Source organism: Bubalus kerabau, chromosome 11 (genome assembly GCF_029407905.1).
Source record: "Bubalus kerabau isolate K-KA32 ecotype Philippines breed swamp buffalo chromosome 11, PCC_UOA_SB_1v2, whole genome shotgun sequence".
Classification (NCBI taxonomy): Eukaryota; Metazoa; Chordata; class Mammalia; order Artiodactyla; family Bovidae; genus Bubalus; species Bubalus kerabau.
The window spans coordinates 22,640,932-22,664,802 of NC_073634.1; the positions used below are offsets into that span (position 1 = coordinate 22,640,932).

Consider the following 23,871-nt stretch of genomic DNA (forward strand, 5'->3'; position numbering starts at 1 on the left):
TACTCCATTTCTTGTAAGGGATTCCTGCCCACAGTAGTAGATATAATGGTCATCTGAGTTAAATTCACCCATTCCAGTCCATTTTAGTTCACTGATTCCTAGAATGTCGATGTTCACTCTTGCCATCTCCTGTTTGACCACTTCCAATTTGCCTTGATTCATGGACCTGACATTCCAGGTTCCTATGCAATATTGCTGTTTACAGCATCGGACCTTGCTTCTATCACCAGTCACATCCACAACTGAGTGTTGTTTTTGCTTTGGCTCCGTCTCTTCATTCTTTCTTGTGTTATTTCTCCACTGATCTCCAGTAGCATATCAGGCACCTGCCGACCTGGGGAGTTCATCTTTCAGTGTCCTAACTTTTTGGCTTTTCATACTGTTTATGGGGTTCTCAAGGCTAGAATACTGAAGTGGTTTGCCATTCCCTTTTCCAGTGGACCACATTCTGTCAGACCTTTCCACCATGACCCACCCGTCTTGGGTGGCCCCACACAGCATGGTTTAGTTTCATTGAGTTAGACAAGGCTGTGGTCTGTGTGATCAGATTGACTAGTTTTCTGTGATTGTGGTTTCAGTGTATCTGCCCTCTGATGCCCTCTCGCAACACCTACCGTCTTACTTGGGTTTCTCTTACCTTGGACGTGGGATATCTCTTCACGGCTGCTGCAGCAAAGCGCAGCCACTGCTTCTTACCTTGGACAAGGGGTATCTCCTCACGGTTGCCCCTCCTGACCTTGAACATGGAATAGCTCCTCTCCGCCCTCCTGCACCCACGCAGCCGGTGCTCCTTGGACGTGGGATTGCTTCACTAATAATGTGAAGTTATTAGTGCTGTTCAAATCCAATTTCTTGTGGATACATTCTGATCATCTCGGGTGAGACTGTTTTATAGACAGGGAAGCTTTTTAAAATCAAGCCTAGCTCTCTGTCCATGAACATGCTATATGGCACCAGGTGTCACATATTCAATTTCCAGGTCTTACAAGTAATAAATCTCCATTTTTTCAAAGTTAAAATCAAGGCCATATAAATTTTATTTCCTTGGTCTTTTTTAGACTCCCTAATCTGAATAATTGTTTTTATTGGATGCTAAAGCTTTTATTTTCATTTGTTAGTCATAATTCTAATTTGTATCAGTAGGAAAGCAAATGGTACTGTAGACTGTTCATTTCTCATATAGACTATGTTTAATAACTCCAATAAGTTTCAGTTCTTATAGACTGCTGGAGAGTGACCTGTGTGAAGAAGAAATTTCTCTGAAACCAGTTATTACTTCTACTCTGATACTGACAAATTATTGAAATAAATGGCTAGAAAACCTAAAATCTATTCAACACTCTGTATTTTGCCAATTTCTTCTTTTTATATTTAGGTATTTAGTCAGCTTGGGTCTTTGCTGAAAAACTGTGACATTTCACTACATCTGGTAGAGGTGAGCCAGAAATTAAGTGAGATTCAAGCATTAACGTTGACTGAAGAGAAGGTCCCATTAGAGCAAAATGCTGAATCCCCAGTATATATGAAAGGTGTCACTAAATCTGGAATTCCAGTTTCCTGGTACCGAGATCTTCAAGATGTTCCAAAAGGTAATTATTTTACTTTGATTAATGAAAGAATTTTGATCACAGCCCCTCACAGTGATATGTGAGCACAACCTTGTTTTGCAATATAATAGACTGAGTTAGTGCTGCCAATCCCCGTACTTATAGAGATTAACAAATATTTTTTTCTGGAGAAGAGCATTGTGTTAGAAAATAAAATCACCTAACATTGAGAAGCAGTGAATTTCATGCAGTGTTGCAAAAACCAGACAAAACCAAAATAGGGATCTCTGTTGTATACTTCAGTTTTTCCCAACCCCTAAGATAGTACTGATGATGAAGCTGCCCAAGGCAGTGGGGCTGAAGGAAGCAATGTTAGGAGATGAGTTTACTTTTTTAGTTAAAAATTATTTATTTGGCCACACTGGATCTTAGTTGCAGCTCGTGGGAACTTCCATCTTCGTTGCGGCATGTAGAATCTGTTATTAATAGTTACAGCATATGGGATCTAGTTCCCTAAACAGGAATTGACCCAGGTACCCTGCATTGGGAGCATGGAGTCTTAGCCACTGGACCACCAGGAAGTCCCTTAGATGAGTTTAATATTGTAGTCTTTGGATTATCCTTACTTGTAAAGGGTGGTGGAGAAATCCTAGTATTCCTCAAGAATATTATATTGACGAGCCCCAGGTCAAACCTAAAGTGGTATAGCCTGACCCTGGCCAAGGTGCCACAGCCATTCCTGGCCTTCACCATCTCATATGATTTTAGGAAATTCAAATCCTCTTCTAGCTAACAGATTTGAGTTCTTCCATTTCAGCTTATGCTTGATTCATTTCATTCTTAGTGATGAATTAAAGATTAAACTGATAATTGGGATCCTCTGTGTGGAAAATGAGAATAGTGATAGTTCCTCCTGTATAAGTTCTGCACAGTAGGTTTCCTGTGAAGAGGTGGATGATTCTGTGAAAGTGGTAATTACGCAAGCATCACAACTTCCCGTATGAAGAACTATGCATTTTCTTTTTGCTAATGTCCAAAAGAACCAATTTATTGCCTTGAAAATGCTGAAGTGTTAATTTGTCTCTTCTGTTTTAAATAGAGTACAGCTTTTATCTCGCACATGAATTTTTCGATGTTCTTCCTGTGCATAAGTTTCAGGTACTGATGGGAAAGAAGTCACATTTATAATTGAATAACAAAGGGCTTTTTGTTGTAAGAATAAACATTTATGGTGTTTAATTTTTACTGTTTGAAGCTAGCTATATTTGGAAGTTTGATGAATATAAATAATTGAAAATAATTGAAAAGCAAAAGTGAAATATTAAGTATTCTTAATTCTCTTAGGATAATTATGAAGAATTCTTAATTCTTCTGGGATAAAGATGTATGGGAATATGAGATGGTAAATGATTATAGTACAATGAAGGATAACTTTTTTAGGAAATATTTTTAAATTCTAAAAATTAAAAATTTTCTTCATTCTTTCTGTGAGGAAATTTAAGATTTGGTAGCAGTGCATGTGTACTGGTAACTTCTAGGGCTAAGAGTATATATTAATATTATTATGTAGCAATTTGTTGGTGAAGCTTCTGATTAGTCCTTCTAAGTCTGTTTTCTGTTTTGGGGGCACTTACCATGTTGCTTACTTTCTCCTCCATTTCTTATCTAAGCAACATTAATAGTTTGCATCTGTCAGTCTACTCATATTATTCAAAGGAAATGAAGTAATGCCTTTAAAAAATTTCAAGTGGTAAAGTGTTCTGTAAATGTTATTTATCTAGCTTATATATGATAAGAGGAGAAGATTTGCTATTTTGATAAAGGCAGTTTTGAGAACAGACTTGCAGAAATTTCTTTTTTTGTTATTTGTGTTTAGAAAACACCACACGGATGGCGAGAAGTACTTGTTGATATTGACCCACAGGTTTCTGATAAACTGAGATTTGTTTTGGCGCCATGTGCCACCCCAGCAGAAGCGTTCATACAAGTAGGAATAAGTTTTTTTTTTTTCGTAAGTTTATTGCCAACCCAATCTTCGGTCTTATTTTCTGAGTTCCTATTTTAGAGTTCCTTGTAACATGAGAAGAGCTTTTTATTGATAGTGGAAATCCATAGGATCTGTCAGAATGGGTTCAAGTCATTCCTTGGCTGTGTGAGCTTCATGTAATAAGAATTTAAGTGCGTACTCAGCAAGTTCCGGGTCTGTCTCCCCCAGCTCTCTATCAAATGGTGACAGTATTGTTTACTTGACAGGGAGTTATGTGTCTGTGAAAACAGTGTTGAACAGTGTATAGTAAAGTAGCAATAACAATATTTATTAAATACCTTGTATTACTCTAGTTTCTCATTCAATTCTCAAAACTATCCTTAGGTCAGTTTTATTATCACTCTCTTTGGGCTACTGTTGGAGCATGCATTTTTTCTCAAATCTAAATTTGGGTGAAAGAGAAAAAAGGCATCTTCAACAGTATGGCACATGATTCTAGTCTGATTTTAGTCTGCCAAATGGTGGATATACTGCTGCATAATCTCAAGAGGCTACAGATCTTAGGTTTGGGTTTAATGATTCAAAAATCCTTTACTTCCCAGGCATGTTTGGGCTTTAGATTGCCTGTTTTATCCCACCCACCTCCCCTTTTTTGAGCTGAGAAAAAAAGGATTTCTACTTTGTAGACCATAACTAAGGATTTCTGCCTCAGAAGTTATTGATTTTACAAGCTTTTGAACATAAACCTGTGAATTAAGTTTTCTTTGCAAAGCACAGATTTAAAATATCAGCCTAAGTGTTTGTGAACATTTCTGCGTTTTCATATTGTGGCTACCTAATTTTACCTGAGTGAGAATCAAATTCATAAAGCTTCCAGAAGCTGACCCTCTGAGAGCTGATTGTTGTTAGTTCTTCACTTGAACAGTGTGCACTTAGAAGAGGGGGGTGATGACTTCTCCCTCTCATTTGGATGGAGCGAATGGGAATGGAAATCTGTTGTCCTGAAGAGCAAGCAGTGTAGGATGTAAAGAATGCCAGCACAGAACGCTGAGGCCTGTCAGCTTATGCTTGAAAGTGGTCCCATGGTTTATGTAGTCACACCACGGAATTTATCAAATAGCATGGGGGGCTTACTTGATAAAGCCAACTAAGTTAGGATTCCCTGGTGGCTCAGTTGGTAAACAATTTGCCTGCAGTGCAGGAGACCTGGGTTTGATCCCTGGGTGGGAAAGATGCCCTGGAGAAGTGAATGGCAATCCACTCCAGTGTTCTTGCCTGGAGAATTCCAAGGATGGAGGAGCCTTGTGGGCTACAGTCCATGGGGTTGCAGAGTCCGACACGACTGAGTGACTAACACACACTGGGGGCTTAGTGGTTTATTATTTCATTTAATCCTCACAGTAAGGCTAGAATATGTACTGAGGAACTAGACTGTGAAAGGTGAAGTAACTTGTCTCTAGTAAGCAGTGGATGAGCTGAGACTCAGGGGCTGAGTCTGCCTGACTCTATACCTCTTAGACCTGTGCTATTATAGGCAGAGACTTTCTGTTGTTTAGTCACTAAGTCATGTCTGACTATTTGCGACCCCATGAACTGCAGCACGCCAGGCTTCCCTGTCCTTCACCATCTCCCAGAGTTTGCTCAGATTTATGTCCATTGAGTTGGTGATGCCATCTAACCATCTCATCCTCTGCCACCTCAGGGTCTTTTCTAATAGGTGTTAAGAGGGAGCAAAAGTTAATGTATAGTTGCATATTGAAGAAAAAATTTTGTTCAGTAACAGGAATTAGTGAAATTTAATATATACTAATCCAGTTGGCAAGTATTATTATTTATTGTTCATATACTTTCTAAGCTAGTATGTACTTCTTGAAGACCCTTAACAGTTGAACATCTTGGGAAATAAGGGCTTCAGGTACATTGACACTGGTTTATAAGCTGGTATTAACTTATAATGTTTAGGGTATATCAGTGGGGTACCTTTTGCCCCCAAAGAAAGCAGATATACTTAATAATAGGCTCTGTTTTGTTATATTGGATTTATTTCATTTGTTCTTCCAGCACAAGTTTTTAGTGTCTTTTATGTGCCAGACACTGTTCCAGGCAAAAATCCCTTTCCCATGGTTTCAGCCCAGTAGAATATATTTATATGAATTATGATATAGAAGTAGAATCACCGTAAATAAAATGATAATGTACTTAGCCATCTGGAGGGTTGGGAGGACTTATGGCTTTTTATATAAGGCATCAAAATAAAACGTGTTTGTAAACTGAGTGGATGGCATCAGAGAACCAAGGAGTTCTATATAATAAAAAGGGTGTCATGTGAAAAGTTGAGTGTAGACAACATATTCGTATTGAGAAGGAATTTGTTTTTATTATAACTGAGAAATGCTCATTGTAGGAAAACCCTAAGGAAACAAGTTTTTTGAATGATGTATTTTGATTCAACTATTCCCTTACTAGAATGATGAAACAAGGGATCATGTGGAAGTGTGTCCTGAGGCTGGTGTTGTTATTCAGGAACTTTCTCAACGCATTTCACTAACTGGAGGTGCTGCCCTGATCGCGGATTATGGTCATGACGGGACTAAGACAGACACCTTCCGAGTATGTATAATTCAGTCACGTGATGTATCAGAATTTAACTGGTACAGTCTACTTAGTTGTCATATGTTAGGGTTGAAGTTCATTGAAGATATGTATCTCATTTTGGTTTCTACCGTGTCTGTCCTTGCTGCATTACATATTTTATAATTAATCTATGTTGTTATAATCACCCTTAATCCAGTATTTTACTGTCCACCTTTCCTTTGAACAGGGTCTAGATTATCTACATTATTCCTTAAGTTGCAGAACCTAGGTTTGCATAGATTCTAGTAAACATCTGAATAATTCAAGTGGGAAGATTTTCTTAAAAAGTTCTTAAAAATTTCTCCTCCCTTCAGTAAAAAAAAAAAAGTTTAACTTTATTATTTATTTATTTATTTTTTTTTTTTTTAAAGAAAAACCTGGAGAGTTTTTTTTAAAACACTGTTTCTCTAGATTTACCTCCAGGATTCTGATTTGCTAGGTCTGGGAAGAGTTCAGTAACATGTTCTTAGGTGATAACAATGCATATAGCTGATGGATACACTTTGTAAAACACCGTCTCGGTTCTGTTAACCTGAGTTCATCTGGAGAATTCTCTCTTTATCACCATGGGCATTAATGGAAATTTTCAACAGATGTCAAAGGCAGCATGTCCAGGCACTGCAACCTAGTACTTCATAGTGGGTTTCCCACATAGGATCTCGTTTGAAGAAAGGGTGCTATGTTGTAAGAGTTTGTAAACCCCTGATGTAGGCCATATATTCCTTTTTAACAGTTATGTAATGTGGACTACATGATAGCATTTCTTTAATCTTGATAATGATAACCATAAAAGTATAAAAACTCATCATTTAAAAATTACGTTCAAGGGGTTTTGTGGCCACAGGCTTCATGATGTCCTAACTGCCCCGGGAACAGCAGACCTAACAGCTGACGTGGACTTCAGTTACTTGCGTAGAATGTCCCAGGGGAAAGTAGCTTCCCTGGGTCCAATAGAACAGCAAACTTTTTTAAGAAATATGGGCATTGACGTCCGGCTGAAGGTAATGATTTATCTTATTTCACTATTACTAACTAGTTTAATTTCATAGTATTTCAATACGTACTGTTAAGTAGTGAGTTCACGTGGTCTTGGTGCTCTTATAGTCCGATCCATGGTGTTGTGGTCTTTTCAGCAGTGTGGGGTTCAGTGTAACCAGACCACTTGAGGGTAGAGCAGATTGTAAGTTTCACGCATCTCTGTAAGACTTCCAAATAGTGTTAATGTTTGTTAAGAAAACTTAACTGCCTGTATGGGTATGAATTTTAGAACTGTCTTAAAGACAGCTTAACACTTCAGTGTAGATTAAACCACCTGGGAATGTTTGTTAAACATACAAATCTGTAGGTTTGAGTCACAGCAACCTATGTCTTTAATAAACAGGCCATGATTCTGAGGTAGAGGCTCAAAGTCACATTTTTAAGCAGTTTTATTGAATAGTTAATAGTCATTGTATTACTACATATACCTACGAATTGTTTCTTCTGGTTATTTTTACTAAGGCATTTTTTCTTTTCAGATTCTTTTAGATAAAACAGATGACCCATCATTGAGGCAGCAGTTACTTCAGGGGTATAATATGTTAATGAATCCTATGAAGATGGGAGAAAGATTCAACTTTCTTGCCTTGGTACCTCATCAGAGACTTCATGGTAGAAATCATCAGACGAATGCACGTCAGTCAAAACCCTCTCCATCACCTGTAGCTGGGTTTGGTGAACTTGCTTGGCAGTGATATTTCAGTTTGGACTTTTCACCCCCAAGTTGGCCTAAGAAACCAGACTAAAGGGAACATATTTTATATATCACAGGTAAAATAAGTTATTAAAGTATTTTATCTCTTCATAGCCAATAAAAATAAACCAGACAGTACCACTGGAAGTTGATCTTTTAAGGTTGTATTTGATTCTTGGTACAAATGTTTGTTCTCAATTTAATGAAACAAAATATTGAGTATCCTGTAATTAATAAAGCTGGTTGTTATAGTTTTAAAGTGTAAACATGAATACTGACTGGTTTAATAACAACTGGAAACAACTGGCCATTCACAGGGGGCTGATTAAATAGAACTAGTTGCTCCATGGCATGTGAAAATCTTCTGGACCAGGAATCGAACCCGTCCCCTGCATTGGTAGGCAGATTCTTATCCACTGTACCACCAGGGAAGTCCAAAAGTGAAAGAAAAATGAAAGTTGTTCATTTGTGTCTGACATTGTGATCCCATGGACTGTATTCCTCCAGGCTTCTCTGTCCATGGAATTCTCCAGGCAGGAGTACTGGAGTGGGTTTGCCTGTTCCCTTCTCCAGGGAGTCTTCCCAACCCAGGGAATCGAACCCAGATCTCCTGCATTGCAGGCAGATTCTTTACTGTCTGTGCCACCAGGGAAATCCGAGTATGATGTTAAATGGCCTTTATTATGTTGAGATAAGTTCCTTCTGTATCAGCTTTGTTGAGTTTTATCATGAATGACTGTTGAGTATTGTTACTTTATTCTGTCTGTTGAGATGACTGTGTGATTTTAATCCTTTTATTAACGTTGATCACACTGAATGATCTGCAGATAATGTGTCCCTGGAATACATCCCACTTGATCATGGTATATTGTTGAATTCAGCTTGCTACTTTATGCGGATTTTTGTGTCTTTATTCATCAGAGATACTGGCCTGTAATTTTCTTTTGTAGTCTTTATCTGGTTTTGGTACAAGGGAAATCGTGGCCTTGTAGAATCAATCTGGGAGTGTTCCATTCTGTTACTGGAATAGTTTGAGGATAGGCATTAGCTTTTCTTTATATGTTTAGAATTCCTCTGTGAAGCCTGGAGTTTTGGTTTGCTGGTTTTTTTATTAATTACAAAGTCAATGTCACCACCAGTGATTGGTCTGTTCAGGTTGTCTTGATTCAGTCTTGGTGGGGTAAGTTTCTAAAAATTTGTGCATTTCTTCTAGGTTGATTTGTTGGCATGTAACTATTCATTGTATTCTATTTTTTTGGTATCTCTAGTATTATTTCTTCTCTTTGATTTATTCTGTGTGGGTCCTCTCTTCTCAGTGAGCCTGGCTAAAGACGTATCAATTTTATCTTTTCAAAAAACAAGTGCTTGGTTCATTGATGTTTTCTATTGTTGTCTGGACTTTATATTTCCTCTCTTACTTCCTTCCATATGCTAAGTTTGGGCTTTGTTCTTTTTCTAATTCCTTTAGGTGGTAGATTAGGTTGTTTACTTGAAACTTTTTTTTCTTGAGGTAGGCCTTATATTTGCTATGAACTCCCAGTAATCACTATGAAATTTGCCAGTCTGGTTTGAGGGGTGAGAAGTCTGTTTTAATTTGTCCTCCTTTTTGGTATTTGAATTTTTTACAATATGCTTCTGTGAATTTTATAATTAAAAACAAAATTAGATTAAAACAATTTTAAAGTCACAGTAAAACCAATCAACCTGACATGTACTTATTAAAACATGAATGAGAGTAAATGCAGACTTAGGAGGAATAATTTTCTAAAATTAGTTAATTCTCTCATTTTCAGATAACTGTCAAGATTTATTTCTGTAAGTTCCCATTCTTTTGGTTCACAGAACTTTTTAATAATACCAGACATGGACTTTCTGAAGAATTATAGTAATAGCCACACAAATTTGAGAGATTAAAAGAATGTTAGCTGTATATCTTCAATTTATAGCTTAACTATATTGGAAGTTCCCTGGCAGAGTGTTGAATGAAAATGTCCATAGTTGGCCCTTCCCAATTATTTAATAGTTTTCATGATTAAGGGGAAAGAGTTAGCCAGTGCTTCTTAAAACCTAGAAAAACGTAAATTAACTTACTTAAGTCTTTTGGCAGTTGCAGTAGTTGAATATTTAATGGTAGTTTCTGAAAAACTTTTAATTATTCCAAACTTTTAAGAAATGAGACCTTGAGGTAATAACCTCAAATTTTGTATAAAATTGTAATAATGAGTTGCTTTTTATTTTAGTCAGATAAAAAAAATCTGTGTTCTTAAATATAGCATTAGTTTCATTTACAAATACTATTTCCAAAACAGTTCTCTTACCAAAGCCTGGGAAAATAACACAACCAAATACAATTTTCTTTGGATACCTCTACTAGCTCAGGTTTTCACATGGAAAAGTACAGTGATATGGAAATACATTTTATTATCAAACTTCTTTAAGGATATTTACAAAAAGTGGGATATAATTAAAAATGTACTAAACAATGTCATTATAGACTTTGTATACATTATCAAATGTTTCTAACAGTTATTTCTTATACAAACATGATGACTTCAAGACAAAAAAGGTTATGCAGGTTATACAGTAACTGGAGAAAATTACTCAATTTCAAATTATCCGACAGTGCCTTTACAATTTTTTCTAAGAAAACTTCTCAATAACAAAAACAAAGAGTGCAATTAATTTTATGGCTTGTAAAGTTTTATTATATAAGTATAGCAAACAGCATTCCAGTTAATTTTCATCTTACACAGTAAAACCACAATAGGGTGCCTAGTGACTCAGAAATTACTTCATTTGAGCACACTGATTGTATAAACAGAGAAATTAGGGGAAGTTACCCCCTATCACAGGGAAAATACATTTCCCAAAGGTTTTGCATAATTAATTTGCTTTTTATTTTTTAAATTCCTGTATGAGAATGAAATAGTGAGAGACACTGTGGAATGTCTTCTGGGAATATCTAACGGTAGGCAGTATAGCAGAATGGTTAGCAATAAGGACTCTGGAGACACACTGCCTGGATTCAAACCCACATCCTAACTGTGTGACCTTAGGCAGCTAGTTAATTTTCCTGTGCCTCACTTTCCTTATCTGTGAGACAAAGTTCGATGACTTATCCATGTCTACTGTGAGGGAAAAACATGTCAAGAGCTCAGAACAGAGGAGCACTGGTGTTTGCTTCCATTCTCTCAAGGGTATTTTTAGCCCTACACAAGGGAGTAGCTTCAGGGATCTCTGAAGGCCCTCTCATTCTGTTCACAAGAACATTCTTTTGCTATCTCAGATTGCATGGGAAATGATAGTTAACACTTTTATAACTTTTAGCTTATAAATATCTGATCTTCACAACAACATTGAGGAAGACAGAGGCAGGAATTATAATCTTTATTTTGTAGATTGAGGAGCTCAAAGCTCAGCCAGGTTGTCACCTGCTGAGGTCAACACAGCTTAAGAGTGGAGCCAGATTTTTGGCCTTCACATCTTTTGTTCTTTTTGGAGGGGGAAAAAAACATTCACAGTGATTATTTAGGAATCAAGAAACACAAATCCCCTAGATTTTTTATAAGTGGATAGTCCTAGATCTTTAACTTTTTTGGGGAAACTATTAGTAACTTTTAAAAGCTATGAAAAAATCTAACCTCTTAAATATGATGTTAGGGTACAAAAACTGTCTTTAGCTGGCTGCTGGAGCTGCAGTGTTTTTAAAAATACTTCATTCTTTCATTTGCTCAGCTGATAATACAGCCCTACTCTTTATAAACTGTTTCATGCTCTACCCCACCCACTCCCCTAAACTGCTTAAAATAATTTATTTAAAAACATTCCAGATATCTGTAAAGCCTTCCAATAAGCTAAGGGAAGAAAAAAAGAATATTGTTTGTTATTCTTTCCTGTAGCATTAACTGACCCTGCACTGTCCCTACTTTTGGCATGTATTTAATTTTCTTCCTCAAATTATACAGTCCCATGTAAAGAGAAATTGTGCGATTAGAGTTCAGATCTGTACCCATTAAATGTTGGAATCTAATGGTGGCATCACAACAGCATCAATGGGAATGTGAATATTTAGCAGCAGAGTTGAACTATGGGAAGACGTATGTAACAACTCAGCACTTAGACCAGCAGTTCCTACTCCTGATTTTGTGTATCGGTTGTCCCAAATAATCTTAGGGGCTGTTGCAACATACAAACAAAAGGTGACAACTTTTCATGTTAAGAGCATATTCAGAATTTCAACCCCAAAGAAATTAGAGCGATACTATTATTTTGGAGTTTAACTGACCTAAAAGAGAAGGGTAAACCAGTTCAGCACTCCCTTTCTAGACATCTAGGAAAAACCCCTCAGTGCCTCTGTGGTCAGTTAAACAAATGTTTAAAGTCTATAGGAAATGGCATGTTGGTAGCCTCTCAGTTATCTCATAAATGCAAATCTGTTTAGTTATAAACTGTGTAATAACTCTTGTATGATTTGCTCAAGCTATGCAATAACTGGACTCTGGCTTGCCTTTTTTCTCCTTTTAAAAAAAAATGATGTAAGAACAAGAAAGGGAAGATAAATTAAGTGCCACTATTGTACTAAAATGAATGATTAGGGAAAAATACAAAAACCAGTTATTGCTTATGTTGTAAAGGTTTATGAAAAGCTTCATCTTGGATTCCATTATGTTTTTATGACTCAGTTTCCCCTCTTGTACCTACTCAGTATGAACTACAGTATCGGTGTCACTGATTCCTTATATTTTCCATGTCTTTGCATCCTTTCAGATGACAGCATACAAAGAACAACAGTTACGCAGCAAAATACCAGTCCATGACATGACATGCTTCCTTACTGAAGTTAGCTCATTGGTAACTAAGGATCTTCTTCCATGTCATCTGGATTGGGAGCCATAATGAAGTGCTTTGGGTATACAAGGTTGTGTGTGTATGCATGTATTTCCCAGCGGGCATCGTCACTTTCGTGTGTAATGTAACGTTCACCAATGCGAGTTTCAAATTCTCTAAGGTCAAGCCAAGTCTGATAGTCCTAGGGGAAAAAAAATGAAGATTATGAACAGTAAAAGAAACAAAATACTGTTAACTTGTTTTTTTGCTTAGCACCCTAGTTATGTAATTGACAACCCCTACCCCCTGCTGCTGCTGCTAAGTTGCTTCAGTCGTGTCTTGTTCTGTGCGACCCCATAGACGGCAGCCCACCAGGCTCCCATGTCCCTGGGATTCTCTAGGCAAGAATACTGGAATGGGCTGCCATTTCAAATACTAGCTATACAATAAGTTCCATTTGTAATACTTTAGGTTAGCAATGTTATAGATACTTTTTCAGATTTAGTCTCTCTCATGAAGGAAGTAACTCTTCTAAAATTAAAAAAAAAAAAAAAAAAAATACTGCCTCAGCCCTCTGAGGTGGTTAATAATAACTATTAATCTGATTACACCTTACTCCTCAAAACAGGGGAAACGTGCTTAGACTCTGTTGTCAGGATAATTTAATAGTTGCTGAGATTAATTATGACTACATCTGTTCTAAAGTTACTTATATCCCTCATTCCCTTTACAGTAATTGTTCTAAAGCTTCTCTCTAGTCTGAAGTTTGGGGGTATCTTTTGATAAATCTATGCAATGGCTTTTAGGGGAATTAAACCAAACATTTAAAATGGCATATCTGATCTTTTCAATATAAAATATAAACCTTTTGGTGGACATTTTAAAAATAAAATATATTTGACAATATAATGTGTTATGCTCACCTTACAAAAAGGTGAAATAAACACCATAAGGCCCTAAGACATGTAGAATCTGATGATCTTTTAAGAGTGGTTTCATTAAATAAAACAAATCACCACTAACTGCTCAAATGAGGATTGCTAAAGAGAAATACATTGTTTTTACCTGCAGCCAGGGATGACTAAGAGATTTGTCTACGCTGTAACGTTTTCTCATCTTCACTTGAAGTAGGTTGTTTATCAAATCAATTGCTAAGGGAAAAGACAAAATAAGCTATGTGAATCTGAGCACTGACCACCCCAAACCTGTGACTCTGCCTGGAAGGCAGTTCAATCCACAGAAATATACGGTTCAAGATATTTGCTTCTCGAGGACATAGCCTTTAAGCTAACATATTAGTGACTGATAAATATTTATTGAATTCAGTATACCTGGTTTATTAAGGAGATAGTACAGAATACAAGTTTAAAGTGTAGACTGGAGCCCGCCCGCTTGAGCCCAAGTTGTGACTGTGTGACATGGGGTCAGTTAACTGCACTGTGCCTGTTTGCTCATCTGTAAAATAAGGTTGTTGAGAAGATGAAATAAACTTAATACACACAAAGGGCTCAGAATGATGCTTTTATGTGCTAAGAATTAACCATTACTTTTAAAAATGAATAAAACAGACTCTTTACAGTCTGATTTTTTTTTTTTTTTCCCCTCCACAACGATGCTATGCTATTCTCTAGTTTTGGGCTTGGTCTGGAAAAGAGCCAAAGCCATTCACTGCCTTGCTTCTGCAGATGTAGTTATAGTGAGGTAATAACTTCTTACCAAAAGTTCGTACTTAACAGGTTTTAACAAATAAGTTCATGGTATTTTAGTGTATGTGGTGAGATCTTAGCATGCATATTTTATCCAATTATTTGGAGATGTGGGCTAACTACAAAACCAAAGCAACCATGTAACTACACAGACAGAATCCTTATGTAACAAGGCAACTGTTACTAAGGTCTGCATCCAGGGATGAGCCACACTAAGGACCATCCTATACTATTTCTAGTTCTATCTATATACTGTCATACCAGTCAAGGCTTTCCAGATTTTTTTCCACCCTGTTTTTTCCCCCCAAATTAGTTTAAGTACTAGTTTCTCTATATTCTAAATATCCATTGTTCCTTAAATGGCAGTCTGCTATGTGCATCAGGATCATTCAGTGTGTTTACTAAAATGCATTCCTGAGTAGCAGTACAGCTGGTGAGTCTGAGTCTTAGGGACGGAGCCAGAGGGTCTTTTTAATAACCTCACCAAGTGATTCTGATGTAAGAGGTCTATAGACCACACTGTCCAAGAGGCTCTAAGGTGACTCTGGCAATATCCCCAAACCCTCATATATACTTCTTCCATCAGATCTCGTCATTAACAAGTAAGCGTACTATTTACTATTTACTATGTTGGCCCTCAGACTTTCCCCAGTTTTATTAATCCCTATGATTAGGTCTCATACTGGGCAGAATTTTAAAAAATGTTTTAAGTGGTGTATAAAGAACCTGATTTAGTTCTGAAGATAAGAAAAGTGACTGTGAAAAGACAGATTACTTCAGGAAAAATACGTCCAACCAGTAGCCTAAGTAGATCATACAGTTTGGAGGGGTTCAGGGAAGACTTCACAGATGAGCCACAAGATCAGGGATCTCTGAAGGGCTGGAAGGGTTTCGACAGCAAGGAGGAGAGCAGGCAGAGGAAAGGTCTAAAGCAAAATGCAGCAAACGGCTGAAAGCAGCTTGTGTAGGGCAGCGGTAGCAGAGGAGACCAGAAGGTGAGAACCTGGGCCGCGTCACAGAGACCTACAGCTGCAGCCTGGTTCCAGGGAGGCTGAGGTGTGTGGGGGCACAGTAAGACGAAAGCAGCATTTCCAGGAGACGGACTTGGCACCGGTGACTGGGGAGCACAATTACAAAGCTGTTTCAGTAGTTTCAAAATGAGGCAGTTGGGACCTGGATTAGTGCCCTGCCTGGAAACTTAGGAAGATAAAGAAACTATATATAAAAGGAAGTATTCTTCAAACAATGGTAAATAGCTGAATTTGGAAGATGAATGGGAAATATTAAAAAGAGATGTCAAAACAGGGTGATGTGGAATCATGAAGGTTTTTAAACTAAGATGCACAGACCAAAAACTTAATTTTTTTTTTTTTTTACCTTCACCAGAAATTTCTCTCCATGGATTTGGTGGGTACATAAATGCAGCATTCTGGATTTGGTCATTTATATCTTCATCTTCATTAAAAGGGAATGTGCCACTGAGGCTCACATAGACGATAACTCCCACTGACCACATATCTAGAGAACGGTTGTAACCTTTGCTCCTGAGAACTTCAGGGGCCAAGTATGCTGGAGTTCCTACCACAGATCTCCTGAATGACTTTTCACCAATGATGCGTGCAAACCCAAAGTCACACAGCTTCACCTGGAAATTAAGGATGATGTTAATTTTATATTATTGATATACAGATAAAATATATATCAATTTATTTATAATTACCTGTTCCTAAATATGATATGGAATCATTTAAACACATTTGCCAACTGTATTATGAATGCCAAAAGATTATACATAGGGAAACTGTAAAATATCCTTTTCCCAAAAGGAAGATACATTTATAACCCTATGATCCATTACTAACAGTATGAAGAACTTTGCTAAGTGCTTGTTTCAAACAATCACTTTTGAAGTGTAGCGTCCAGAATGCCAAATACCAGAATGGTGTTATGAGTGCTCATCATTTTTGATGAAATGGAAGGTGCTGATCTTTTATCATTTGGCTTGGAGACCCCTTTCTATCATCTAGAAGCAGGAACTGTTTCATTTTTAAATCCTCAGTGGCCTCACAGTGCCTGTATAAAGGTACTCAAGTGTTTGCTGAATGAAAAATAAGTTATGATATTTAAAAACTTACCCTTTATTTTACTTAATCCTAGAATCTCTCTTCCCAAGGTCACTATATATTGGCAAGTATATACACACCAGTTCAGGTGTGTTAAAAGATAACTATTAATGTGGCCAGTAAAAGCGTAATACTAGAGATTGCTTGAAAGAATTAAGAGTAGCTTTTCTATGACTACGGAACAAAATATTGCTAGTTAGATGTTTAGATTTGCAAAGAGTTATATCTGAGGGTAGCCATAGTCACTACCATGCTCTTTTGGAAAGAAGGCTCTGGAAATGTAATGAGCTTGCTGCCTGTCCTCTAGCAGAGGTTCAAATTCTGGTGATTAAGGATACATCCATGCTGGGCAGCAAATGCCAAGTACTTCCCTGAGGGAAATGCCCAGATTCACAAAATGTCTTCACTAAAAACGTTAAGATGAATTGAGAGATGAGGGATTTGGCCTCTAAAAACCAGTGATACACATAATGACTGGAAAGCAAAGATGGACCTTCATACGTGTTTTTATGATGTTTGTTTTGTGTCATTACTGAATTTGGCTACTTCCTCTGAGATTCAAATCCTATCTGAAGAATAGGATTATCAACCATGAAGAAATGTGAACTCTTTCCCCCCTCATTAAATGCCATATTTCAGCTAACATTTTGATAAAGATGACTTGGCAGTTTGGCAACTGAAAAAAGAGTGGCCATGCCTAGCATTTGATAAAAAAAAAAAGAGTATCAAATAAATGACATTATTTTCCCTTTGATCCTAATGGAGGTTAGAAGGTTCGAGTTTTAACCTTAGCTGGAGGGGTGTGCATCCTTTGCCCATACTCCTTTGAAGATCAAATGAAATAATATATTGAAGCACTTTATTTAAAATATAGCATCAATGCTCGTGGCACCTTTTTGATCTCATAAAGACAAGGGGATTACTTTTATTCTCATATGCATTCTAAGAGGAATATGATTACTTCCTTAAATGTAAAAAGAGTTGAATAATTTTTTTAAATATATCTTTTTCTTTGAAGGACAATCTGAGTTGTATTTACCAACGGAACAGTCATCTGTTGCCCTCTTGTCTAATTGTTTTTTAAATAAATGCACATAAACAATAACTTGGAAATAAATTATTCGAGTTGATGACAGTCATGAGAAACATTCATAGGCACCACTAATGTATAGTCCTTAGGATAAATGATTCAGACTTTGGGTTAAGAACCATTTTTAGGTTATGAGATAAATCTGAATCAAGATGAACATGTTTTAATGAAATAAAATTTAACCAAGTGAAAAACAAAATGAGTGCATCATATGCAGGAGACACATTATCATCATACGTATGTGAGCCCCGGTGGTGATGGGAAATGTAATTCTTCCATGGGTTTTGTCGAGAATGTTTGAAATACAGTACTCTAAAGAGGAAGAGTTGGCTGCCTGCCTCAGCCAAAATCTTGTCTTCCCATTTCAGGGTTATCCCTCAGTTTATTTCATAGGGAATTTGTCCTGAGGACCAAGCACCAACCAAGGCTACCTCTTCCTACTTCATTCCCAAACCACAGGGGAGCGGTGAACTGTGCACAAATCACAAAAAAATTACTCCTTAAGAACTGGTCTAAAAAGTCATTAGGTGTAAAAAGCCTTCATGAACACAAACAATATATCAATAATTAGTAAAATGTCAATTCAAATTATTCAGGTATAAATCCTCCCTGGTAGTTACAAGCTAAAAACTTTTTCTGTAGATAGTTATGAACTGAATCTACAGCACTGCCTTTCATTACATGTGTGCTTCACAATGTTGTCACAGATATTTAAAACCATACTTTAAAAAGGTTCTGGAGAATATCTCACCTGAGGAAATGGCTCTGCTGATGCGAGTAGCACATTTTCTGGCTTTAAATCACAGTGCACAATATTCTTAAAATGCAGATTCCTCAAAGCAACAAGTATCTGTTATTGAAGAAGAGAGAATTTTTTCTGTTCCTGGAAAAGTCACAGCTAAATCCTAATTGGACCCCCCCGAACAGTATAATAATTTGGAAAGTCCATTACAGTTCATCAAGATTTAACTCTAAGTGTTATTGTCTTCTTCAAAGTAACAACACCCACAATATCCTGATATGTGAAAAGCACTACTATTTCCCATAGTCCTTAATTTTTCTCTAGTTTCAAAAAAAAAAAAAAGTTTAAAATACCTGTGTGACCATGAATTTAGTTATTCGTTCTGGAAGTCGACTTTTCTCACTAGATAAAATCATTTCCAGCATATCTCCATGTAGCTTTTCCATCACTACAAAAACTCGTTCCGGGGTTTCAAACATACATTCCAGGTTTACAATCCCAGGATGGTGCAAATTCTAGAGAGTTGCAGAACATTATGTGACCAACGTGAGTAAAGTTTTACTACGCAAGTATCTAACAATGTACTGCAGTTAACTGTATGGAATAATGGCACAAAAGATAGCTCAGAAAAATAAAAGCAAACAAAAAGGATCATGGAGTTTGATTTTCAAAGTTCTGTACTAAAGAGAAGATGCACAGGAAGGGAAAGAATGTCTTCCCAGTTTGATTATATAACTGCCCTTGTCCATTACTGCTTTTCCTTTTTTGTCATCTTTTTAATCTTCTGATGGTACTCTAACTTTATGCTATCCACAAATAGGCACCAACTACCAAAGTTTTAGCCAATTACACAGCTTTGGTTCTTCAGGGCTGTTTGTAAAGGTCTTGGCTCAACAGGTGGCTTTGTCTTTAAGGTAGTTATTTATCTAAGTCCTGATCTCATATCTTGATTTGGTCTTCCCTCTTTCAGGTTCAGCATCTCTACCACCATCACCCCATTTTTCTTAAGCACTATTAGGCGCACAGGTTGGGGCTTCCCTGATAGCTCAGTTGGTAAAGAATCCACCTGCAATGCAGGAGAGCCCAGTTTGATTCCTGGGTTGGGAAGATCTGCTGGAGAAGAGAGAGGCTACCCACTCCAGTATTCTTGGGCTTCCCTTGTGGCTCAGCTCATAAAGAATTCACTTGCAATACAGGAGATATAGGTTGGGAAAATCCCCTGGAGAAGGGAAAGGCTACCCACTCCAGTATTCTGGCCTGGAGAATTCCATGGACTGTATAGTTCATGGGGTCACAAAGAGTTGGACACGACTTAGTGACTTTCAGGCTCACAGGTTGGAAAAATACAAAGCTGAATGTGATACTGTTTAAAAAAAAAAAAGCAAACTATCTTACTGGTATTAAAAACAAACAAAACTTCCTCAAAAGTGAATTTGAGAAACCAGCCATACTCAAAAACATTTAATGGTTCTTTACTTCTGGACATAAATCTAAATTTCTGGATGAGTTTTAATATCTTCAATAACCTGGTTTCATTTTTCTTATTCAAACTTAAATATGTTCTTAAATACTGGCCCAAGTGATTAAATGTTTTAATCCTTATTAACAGAAATAGTTTTTTCTTATGCTTTTTTTCTCACACTAAGAGGGCAAACTTTTTTCCAGCCTGTGTGAAGTTGGGCTCCATGTCTACAATGCGTTTTGAATCCACCACCATTCTCAGTTCCCACCGTAACGCCTGAATTTTCGCTCACACCACCTCTCTTCTGGACTACTGCAGCAGCTGCCCCTGCACTCATGCAGCGGTACTTATCCCACGGTGCTGTATTACATGTATGCATATCTTACTCTCTAGTACAGTACTGACAGCAGAGACCGTGTCTTAGTCATATTTAGCTTAACTTCTGAATCATGGTTGGTGTTTTAAAACTGTTTAGAAAATGCACAGCAAGCACAAAGTAAATATTGTTTATAATCAGCTTAAAATAATTTAATGATGGTGTTCCAGGTGGCAAAATAAAAAGTGATACAATCTTATAGTAGATAAAGTGAAATACCCCAGTGGTGGGGTGTGATAATGGCAGTAAGCAGAAGAGTCAAAACGTCCTAACTCTGATCAACTTAGAGCTATAAGTGTGGCCAGCTGTCCCCTATACACTAGTCAAATTACCTCTCAAGTTTCTCACCCCCAACCCCTGCCATCCTTGAGAACATATGCATGAACACACCAAAACAGAAGTATGCTATAACATAATTCTTATTAACAACTTCTTCTATTTGTTTAATGTCCCGTTTCCTCTGGAGTCTGTTTTAGAAAATTATAGTTTCATAGAGAATTAATCCTCTTCTCCAGGCTTTCAAGTTTACCTAGTAGAGTTGCACAAGATAGTATCTTAGTGAGTGAGAGTTGCTCAGTCGTGTCCGACTGTTTGCCCCCCATGGACTATACAGTCCACCGAGTTCTCCAGGCCAGAGTACTGGAGTGGGTAGCCATTCCCTTCTCCAGGGGATCTTCCCAACCCAGGGATCGAACCCAGTTCTCCTGCATTGCACGCGGTTCTTTACCAGCTGAGCCACCAAGATAGTATCTTAAGATTCCCTTAATTTTTTTCAGTATTTGTGATCATCCTCCCAAAATGTTTTTGTTTTCTTATATTTTGATTCACTTATTTTGTTGTTATCCCACCCACATAGCTAACCAGCTTTTGGATTTACTGTACTAAATTTATTAACTTCCAGTTTTATCTTTGTTAATTGTTTTCCTCAGGTTGACTGTTCCTCCTTTAACTTGAGTTGGACTCAATTCATTATTTTCATTCCTTCCTCATTAAGTATTTGACATTTCTATGAGTAGTAGTTTAAAAGCTCTGATAAACAGTATTTTCATAATTATTTTCTAAATACTTGGGTCATGATTTTGCTCTCTGATTCAAGAATTAAGACTTTAAAAGTTTTTTTTTCAGGTGGTTGGAGATTTCTTTTCCCCAATTTTATAATTTATTTGCAGTTTTAGTACATTAAGATAAAAAACTGTTTTTTTAGCTAATAAAGTATTTATTTATTTGTGGGTACAGAGTTCAATATAAACTGGTTATATCTACCTTATAATGTTTAGGCCTCTTCTGTTCTTACTTAGCTTTGTCTACTTCATCTGTCATGGACATCTGTGTATTTGTCTGTTCTTCCCTGTATGGTCACTGCTGCTGTTGCTGCTAAGTCGCTTCAGCCGTGTCCGACTCTGTGCGACCCTATAGACGGCAGCCCACCAGGCTCCCCCGTCCCTGGGATTCTCCAGGAAAGAACACTGGAGTGGGTTACCATTTCCTTCTCCAGTGTGTGAAAGTGAAGTCGCTCAGTTGTGTCCAACTCTTAGCGACCCCATGGACTGGCAGCCCACCAGGCTCCTCCGTCCATGGGATTTTCCAGGCAAGAGTGCTGGAGTGGGGTGCCATTGCCTTCTCCAGTATGGTCACTAGTTTTCCTTTAAAGTTACTGACGTCATTTGGTTTAACGTGATTTGCACTCTTCCACTGAGTGCGCCCTTCTTAATTCACTTCATGTTTTCTCTTGAATTAAATCTTACTAGGTCATGATGCCCCTTCACTTTTTTCTATCTGAGAGAAACCCAGAGAGGCTGTCATGACTGCAGACTTCAGAAAGAGCCAACAAAACCAGTTCTTGTTGTGATGCCTCTTTCTACATTTGCCTGGTCCATCTCCACTGTTTTTGGAAAAACTTATACCTATTTTGTGTATCTGAACTCTCTTCTATCTATATTAGAGTATGCTTTTCTGTTTATCATTTTTCGTGTAGCTTCTGGGTGATTTCCAAGAAGAGAAGGGGAAAATACTGAATTTCCCATTTACATAGGGAGCCAGGAGAGCACTTCATCTTTTCTCCCACTACTCTACTACCCTCTTCAGGCAATAACAAAAGATTTTACATTACCACATCGTTATGAAATGAAAGGAACAAAATCCCCCATACTACAATTATTTAATTCTGTTCCCAGTCAGGCAATATCAATGAAAAGAGCCAGAGTGATATAATAATAAAGTGTTTACATTGTATATTACCTGCAAATTCCTAAACTTAGTTTTATTAACATCTGCAGTTGGTAACATGGGAGAGATAAGCTTCAGTATTTAGTTCAGAGCTGTATTTGTGATCAAAGTTACAAGGAGAACTTACATCTGGAATCTAAAGTCTGACACAAATGAACATTTCTATGAAACAGACACAGACTCACAGAAATAAAGAATAGACTGGGGGGAAGGGGTGGGGGAAGGATGGATTAGGAGTTTGGGATCAGCAGATGCAAACTAGTACACACAGGATGGATAAGCATCAAGGTCCTACTGTACAGCACAGGAACTATACTCATTATCCTATGATAAACCATAATGGAGGAGAATATATATATATATGTGTGTGTGTGTGTGTGTGTGTGTGTGTGTGTATGAGTTACTTTGTTGTACAGCAGAAATTAACACAACATTGTAAATCAACTACAATAAAATTTTAAAAAGTGACAAGGAGAAATCAAGTCTTATGAATAAATCCTTAGTATTTATTTTTTGCATAAAAACTGGATATTGAGAAAGAGTCCAAAATTAGATATGAAAAAAGATCTCTAACAATATTTTCAAACCCTAATGCAGAGTCTGAATGCTACTATTCAGACTATTTTAAAGGTAGCTTCATAGGAGGAGGCAGCCTTGAAGTGACCACACAGGTAGCTTGTAGACCACCATCTTTTGATCATCTGGGGAAAAGTGAGGCAGGTGTTAGTAACAGTGACCAGTAATGTAATAAATGTAAAATTAATTACATGTTTACAACTTTCTTACCTTCTTCTCCAAAGAAGCACCAAGTTCATTAGGCTGTGTCTTCTTGAACTTCACCCACAAGCAAATAGGGCTCTGACAGCATTAACTATTACATTTTCTTAAATACCATGCAAAAGCTACACAATGAATCAATAAACATTTGCATATTATAAATTAAATGTATTCAGAAAAATAAAGCTAACTTTTAATCTTCTAGATGACTTCCAAAATAGATAAACATGTTACATGAGAATAAAAACTCACAGTAATTTATTTTATGGAATTTAACTCACTGCCAATATATCTTTAAAAGTATAGCTCAATGGATTAAACTGTTATAATGAAATCCGGTGGTAGAAGTATCAAAGTGTTTTTATAGTTCATGGAATGATGAGTTAAGAATGAAATCTGAGCTTTTTAAATTTAAGACTTATGAAAATGTGTTCCAAACAACCTACTACCATAATGTCAGTCCTTTTAACTCCTAGATTACTGTAACGTAATTTAGCCTTTTTTTTAAAAAAAAGGGAGTTAATTCAGAAGCTCACTGGCCTCTCACTGAGCCAAAATGTTATAAAATGCAAACAAAGAAAACAAAAACCAAATCTTGCCAGTTCACTAGACAGACTTTGATTTAAAAACTCATAAATCAAA

At 37.0% G+C, this 23,871-nt stretch overlaps 2 protein-coding genes across 7 annotated transcripts in view; one reads left to right on the top strand and one right to left on the bottom strand.

The window, feature by feature from the left end:
- NDUFAF7 (NADH:ubiquinone oxidoreductase complex assembly factor 7) overlaps positions 1-14,305 on the top strand; it is a 22,918-nt gene extending 8,613 nt beyond the window's left edge. The window contains exons 5-11 of one of the 2 annotated variants that reach the window (XR_008700188.1): positions 1,376-1,589; positions 2,647-2,705; positions 3,424-3,534; positions 6,001-6,144; positions 6,996-7,169; positions 7,686-7,977; positions 12,668-14,305. Coding sequence is in view for 1 of the 2 variants with exons in the window: in XM_055539825.1 (XP_055395800.1) it covers positions 1,376-1,589; positions 2,647-2,705; positions 3,424-3,534; positions 6,001-6,144; positions 6,996-7,169; positions 7,686-7,901 (918 nt within the window). In the remaining variant the exon portion in view is untranslated. Of the gene's footprint in view, positions 1-1,375; positions 1,590-2,646; positions 2,706-3,423; positions 3,535-6,000; positions 6,145-6,995; positions 7,170-7,685; positions 8,167-12,667 lie in introns of those variants that run through there. The other variant, XM_055539825.1, reaches the window with a different exon arrangement.
- PRKD3 (protein kinase D3) overlaps positions 10,112-23,871 on the bottom strand; it is an 86,967-nt gene continuing 73,207 nt past the window's right edge. For all 5 annotated transcript variants that reach the window (XM_055539822.1, XM_055539818.1, XM_055539819.1 and 2 more), the window contains 5 exons: positions 18,742-18,903; positions 18,398-18,496; positions 15,811-16,078; positions 13,793-13,878; positions 10,112-12,929 (listed from right to left, as the gene is read on the bottom strand). In XM_055539822.1, the coding sequence (XP_055395797.1) occupies positions 12,756-12,929; positions 13,793-13,878; positions 15,811-16,078; positions 18,398-18,496; positions 18,742-18,903 (789 nt within the window). In that variant the 3' untranslated portion in view covers positions 10,112-12,755. The remainder of the gene's footprint in view (positions 12,930-13,792; positions 13,879-15,810; positions 16,079-18,397; positions 18,497-18,741; positions 18,904-23,871) is intronic.